At 32.2% G+C, this 6120-nt stretch overlaps 1 protein-coding gene across 1 annotated transcript; it reads right to left on the bottom strand.

Annotated features, from left to right (window-relative positions):
• Nucleotides 1–3055: 3055 nt before the first annotated feature.
• On the bottom strand, nt 3056–5630 carry LOC21405343 (elongation factor 1-beta 2). The gene is made up of 6 exons (XM_010095515.2): nt 5433–5630; nt 5218–5334; nt 5017–5083; nt 3926–4046; nt 3602–3715; nt 3056–3422 (listed from the first exon to the last, which is right to left on the bottom strand). Exons 1-6 carry the CDS (start codon nt 5516–5518, stop codon nt 3259–3261), a joined length of 669 nt encoding a protein of 222 aa, XP_010093817.1. The 5' UTR covers nt 5519–5630; the 3' UTR covers nt 3056–3258.
• Between the last annotated feature and the right edge of the window lie 490 nt (nt 5631–6120).

Below are 6120 nucleotides of genomic sequence, written 5' to 3'. Positions count from 1 at the left end.
CTATATTTATCAATAAATATCATATTTATTAATAAATACATATTTATTAAATAACATATTTACTATATTTATTTAAAAATCTACAATTCGTAAATATCATATTTACCAAAAAAAAAAAAAAATCTACCAAAACCTCATATCTTAGAAACTACAAAAATCACAAAAAAAAAATCCAAAATTAGATCTCAGGTATCACAAAAATCAACGAAAAAAATCTCAGATTTCATATCCGCGACAAGCATCAGATCGGCGTTCGCACGATCTATGCTACTCCTTCCCGAAACAGCCATGGAGAACCCGGTGAGATCTTCGTCGCTGGTCGTGGCTTTGATTTCACGGCTCTGAGATCTGGTGCGATAGCGACTTATCAGAATTTCGTCCGCGACGGCGACTGCCTCCTCTGATCTTCTCTTCTCCGAGCTTCATTGTCGGATCTCGAGCGGAACCACTTTGAAGCATCCTCAATCGTTTCAGTCGTGATGCCGAGGAGATCCACGGAGTTCGGCCGGTGAAGATTCGCAGCGATCTGGATGGTCGGCGTCTGGTTTGAAAAGCCGGATCTTGAACGGAACCACTGAAACATCGTTAATCGTCTCCGTCGTGAGGCTGAGGAGATCCTCAGAGTTCGGCCGATGAAGATCCGCCACGATCTTGTTGGTAGGCGTCCGGTTCAAAAAGCTGGTGTTTGGTCGGTGATATGAGAGAGAGAGAGAGAGAAGACAATTAAAATCCTAACATGGGTAATTATGGTAAAGAATATGCTTCTTCAAAATTTAAAAGTGAGCAATGCTATAATTTACTAACTTTTAAAAAAATATGTTTTTACTTCAAAAGAATGTTTAAGATATGCTTTTAGTGTATTTATTATTATTATTATTATTATTATTATTTCAGATCTGCTCTTGGTTAGATTTATTTTTAAATCTGTTTGATTTTAAAAAAAAAAAAATAATTCAAACCTTTTTTTTTTGCTAATCTAATTCTAACCCTTTTAGAATCCTCATGAGTTATCTTTTTACATCATTCTAGAAAATATTAGGCGAGGGTCAAATCTGCATATTTTAAGGGGGAAAAAACATAAAATACTTGTGTGATTCTACCTAAGAATAAACAAAGGTTAGTTTAATTTGTTAATTTGAGTTTTTAATTTAAATTGAGATATGATTTTATGTGAGAATTTTTTACTGTAATAAAAAAGTTAGATATAACTGTTTCTGAAAATTTTTTACTGTACGCAGCAAAACTTAAATTTTAAACTCGAAACAGTAAAATGACGGGACCCAATTGTCATTCTAGGGATGACGGTGGAGCGCGGTGGGCACCGAGGATGGTTTCCTATCCCCATTCTCATTACCTTAAATTATCCCCATCCTCATCCCCAATCCGCTTAAGCAAGGCGAGATCGAAGTCGGGGATTCTCTATTGGAGGAGCATTATCTATACCTGCCCCATTTCCCATCATATAGGATTATGCATTTTAAAATTATAATAACTTAAAATAAAATAGAGTAAAAATTAATTACAAATTAAGACCAAAATCAAAGTTTTCATGATAAGAATCAATTCTTAACATATTACAAATTGAATCCAAAAGCAATAACTAACCCCATGTTTGGTTCAACAACTCATACTATTGTTTAGGCTTGAGACTTTAATTCAGGATTCATATTAGTGTTTGAAAGAAAAACTCAAGGACAATTCAAACCATTAACAATGATTTAAGAATAACTCAAATTATTGATTTTAATTTTCACCTCCCCCTAAATTCTATCAATCTGAATTGTTGTCAATAATCTAATAGTTTCAGATTCTACTTATTCTCTCTCTTCAATTTCAATATTAAAAATGTCATAACTTCTTAGTTTTAATTCTGATTGAGATGATTTTTTTAATGTATTCATAACAAAGAGAGGAATAAATCTCCACCCATATTACATATTTTTTAATGTAATTTATTGTGTGCTTTTATAAGATTTGTTATAAAACTCTAATGACAGTTTTCAATACTTTATCCAAACACAGTTACGATTTTATACCTAATTCAAATTACAATTTATTTGCATATCTAAACAACAATTCGGATCACAGTTTAAATCACCACAATTTAAATTTTACAATTCTAACAAAAAAAGTTAAAATCTCCATAATTTGAGTTGTTGAACAAATCAAGCCCTAACATATAAGTGAAAAAAATTTAAAAATTTGAAAATATAAACATAAATGTTCCTTCATTGTTTTTTTTAATAACTTCAATTTTTATTGCATGATTGCACATTAATAAGCGGGCAGAGACGATGTGGAAAATACTTCTTCCGTCCCTACCCCCCCACGAATCACGAATCGAGGATTAAATTTTGTCCACATCCCCATGTCATTCAATTAATAAGAAAAAAAATATGACTACAATAACACCTAATTATTTACTACAAGTTATATATAATATGCCTGCATGAAACATTGAAAAATCATAAACTTTTTGCGATCTTTTTAATAAAAGCATCACAATAACTAGACATTTAAAAGTGAATCAAATGAATCATTCGTGAAGATATCTCTTATGATTGTTCGCGTTTAACCTAATACTGGGTGCAAAAAAGACTAAAATATAAGGCGTAACCTTTTTAAAATAATTTTGTTTTTAATACAAAAATAAAAATAAAATTATTTTAAAAATCATTCTAAGACTAATTTTAAAAATACGTTTAATTTATTTTTTAAAAGATTATTTTGAAAATAATAAAAAAATAAAATGGTGTTTAATTATAATTACTAATTAATATATTATAACATTATTGATAATTATTAGGAAATGAAAACAGGAAAAAAAAAAAAAAAAACTTTTAACCGTGTTAAAAAACAAGCAAAAATCAATTCTAAATGCACCCTCACACGGGTGTTTCTTAGTTTCAAGTCAAGGTCATACTGTAACTCTAATGTTGTCATTCCTGAGAAAACTTTAAAAGACATAATAGCTTTCTTGAAAAAATTAAGTAAACCTTTCAAAAAACAAAATAAATAAATAAACAGAAGAGCTTAAAGTGAAAACTCGGAAAAAGGGCGGGCAAAATGACTATCAAGTAGAATAAGTTAATCTTTCTTCTCTATCAGTCACAGAAAAACAGAGCAAATAAAGAAAGCACGCACAAGACCATACGAAAACATTAAACGCATGATCAAAGGAAAAACAAAAAGCGGGGGAAAAAAAGAAATGGATGGAAAAAAAACTAGATACTGCATAAATAGCTAACTCAAGGGTACTTAAATCTTGTTGAAGGCGACGATATCACAGCTTTGGACATATTCACTGCAAGGCTCAACAGTAAGTTGCTCCTCAATAAGCGTATCGACGGATACAAGGTCATCAACAATGGTGAGCATTATCTGCAACTTCTTTATACCGTAACCAACCGGAACCAATTTTGCTGTCACAAATTCAATCAGCAACCAGAAAGCATCGTTAGCAAGAATAAAAGGAGTTTAAAAGGAAAATGACAAGACTGGTAACTCAGACATGAGAAATGTAAACTTCAACAGAAAACAATTATTATGTTTTCGGTAGATTTCATCATATATACTGGAAAAGGGGTAAGAAAAACCATACATGCTCCCCAAAACAGGCCAGGCATTTCTACGGCCCGAACAGCCTCTTCTAGCTTCTTCATGTCTGTCTCATCATCCCAAGGCTTGATATCCATCAGAATAGAAGACTTTCCGCCTACAGAAAATAATGAAATGTCAAAACAAGAAGCTTTTCTCTAATATTCATTACCATACCACATTAACTTCTAATCATTCCAATGGTATGCCAGATTAGATCACTAATATTGGAATATTTATCGTTGTTCTACTCCACTCTTTTAGAAGAATTTCATGTGATTCACATGCAGTTTTATGTATATAAAAGATCTAATTCAAGCATGCATACTCTCTTTCTTCTTAGACGATTGCTTTTTAGCTGCTTCCCTCTCCTCAGCAGCCTTCTTTTCCTCCTCCGTCTCATCACCAAAGAGATCAATGTCGTCGTCATCGTCTTCTGCAGGAGCATCCTTAGAAATTGACATGGCAACAAGTGAACATGTCAATCCAACGGAGATTATAAAAAAATTTCTCTCTAAACTAAAATAGTTATCGTAGAAATTTAAGAACGAACAAATAAGTGGTTTATAATCCATGTTGGACCGCCGAAATAGTATATTAGAATCAATCTGAAAATTCAAACATAATTACCTTTAACAACATATAGCTCACTTGATTACTAATTAGAATTCAAGATCACAAAATAATAACAGATCAACCATCTTTAAAAATAACTAAACTTCACTTAATCAGTAACTTTCGAACAAAATCTCTAGTTTTACAACATGCTTGAAGATTAAGGGAAAGCATACACTGGATTCTAAAGTCAACACACATAAAACGTACTCCTATTGTAAAATACCAAACAAGAACAAATAACAACTAGATCTAATTATCAATCTTGCAATTTAAGATTTAAGTTACAGTCACCCCAAACACGAACCTAATAAAAAAATGACAGGGCATATCATGCAGTTAGATCCTAAGTTCTATTTTAATAAGTGTGAAATATATTTCTTTTCTTCTCACGAAAATCAACAAACCAAAATCAAGAATAATGATGAAAATGATACACTCAATTAAAATCCAGTGAATGGGTTAAAAAAGGCAGCTTTCTAAAGATGCATTGGTCAAATTAAACAAACCCAACAATCGAGCTCCCATTCTTCACTTTTAGTTCACTCCTTGCGAGAGGAACAAACCCACTTCATATTTTTGCTATTTTGCATTTAATTTCGTTTCTTATCTAATTAATGTACTAATGGGAGTTTCATTGCAAAAAACTACAGTACAGGAAAAAAAAAAAAAAAAAAACTCAACCAATTTTCTTCCTAGAGAATATGGCTCAAACAATTAAACAAATCCGAAGGAAACGAAAATCAAATCAAACTGAAAAAAATACACAATTTAAATACTCCCAAAAAAAAAAGTAAATTATACCTTCTTTGGTTCTTCATCAGGAGCGCCTTTTCCACCAATTCTAACTCCAACAGCGTTTCCCGGGAAACTAACCAAATACAAAAGAGCATAATTCACATTCTTAAGTCCCAAAATCTAAACTTTTTCTTTCACAATTATTAAATCACAACGCCCAAACACAATCAAATCAAATTCAACCAAAAACGAAAACGAAGAACAAACCTGGAAGCGAGCTGGGCCGAAACGCTGCCGTACCATCTGCTGGCGTTGGGGAACGAATCGCCGGGCTTCTCCGACACAGCGGCGTAGACCTTAATGTCGTCCTTCGTCAACGCATCTCTGAACAGCGAAAAATCACCAAATCAAAGTCATCAGCAAATGAATTGTATAATCGGGAAAAGTGAAATCGGAAAAGAAGAAGAGAAGCCAAATCGGACCCGGAGATGTAGGTTTTGCCGGAGAGGAAGGCGTCGAGGGATTTTAGACCGGCTTCGGTGTGGAGATCTGAGAAGGTGACGGCCATGGCTGCTGCAATGGAGGCGGAGAAAAGAGACGAAGTTCACTGAGAGCAGGAGAGAAAGGAGTTTGCTTGCTCAGTAGAGTAAAGCATTTATACTCCCTCGGATGTGCGAACCCTAGAATGGGGATCGTGTGTAGTCTCGTATAGATTTTTGTGGCTTGCTTCTTCGTATATTCCTTTTCTTTTTTCTTTTTTTTTTTATGGCCTTTTTTTCACTTACCTATATAAATTTCTCTTTAAAAAATTTCAAAAATAAATTTGACATATGGAAGAAGTTGTAAGGGTCGTTTAATTCGTTAATTTGAGTTGAAATATAATTTTATGTGAAATTTTTTACTATAATAAAATTAAAATTTTAAATTCGAATCAGTGAAATAAACGAGACCGTAATAACGACGAAAAAATACAACAAAAAATTTATAATATTTTATTAGAAAAATAAACTATTAAAATAGTGATTATTTTTTTGCTAGGGAAAATAGTTATTATTCAATTTTGTGGAATAAAACGTTAATATAAAAATAATAATTATTGTACAGCTTTATTATTTCTTAAAAATTTTAAATTTTTTTTGAGTTTCAACCCCACTCTATTAAATAGAGTGG

The sequence above is a fragment of the Morus notabilis genome, unplaced genomic scaffold (assembly GCF_000414095.1).
Source record: "Morus notabilis unplaced genomic scaffold, ASM41409v2 Scaffold306, whole genome shotgun sequence".
NCBI classification, from domain to species: domain Eukaryota; kingdom Viridiplantae; phylum Streptophyta; class Magnoliopsida; order Rosales; family Moraceae; genus Morus; species Morus notabilis.
The sequence above is the reverse complement of the archived record's forward strand: the minus strand, read 5'-3'. Positions and strand labels throughout refer to the sequence as shown.

What these genes read in the sequence shown, in the direction of transcription:
- LOC21405343 (XM_010095515.2), bottom strand. Translation starts at nt 5,518, where the DNA reads ATGGCCGTCACCTTCTCAGATCTCCACACCGAAGCCGGTCTAAAATCC. An exon ending in GGCAAAACCTACATCTCCGG is followed by an intron (nt 5,335 to 5,432) that starts GTCCGATTTGGC and finishes TTCGCTGTTCAG; the next exon opens with AGATGCGTTGACGAAGGACG. An exon ending in TCGGCCCAGCTCGCTTCCAG is followed by an intron (nt 5,084 to 5,217) that starts GTTTGTTCTTCG and finishes GTATTTGGTTAG; the next exon opens with TTTCCCGGGAAACGCTGTTG.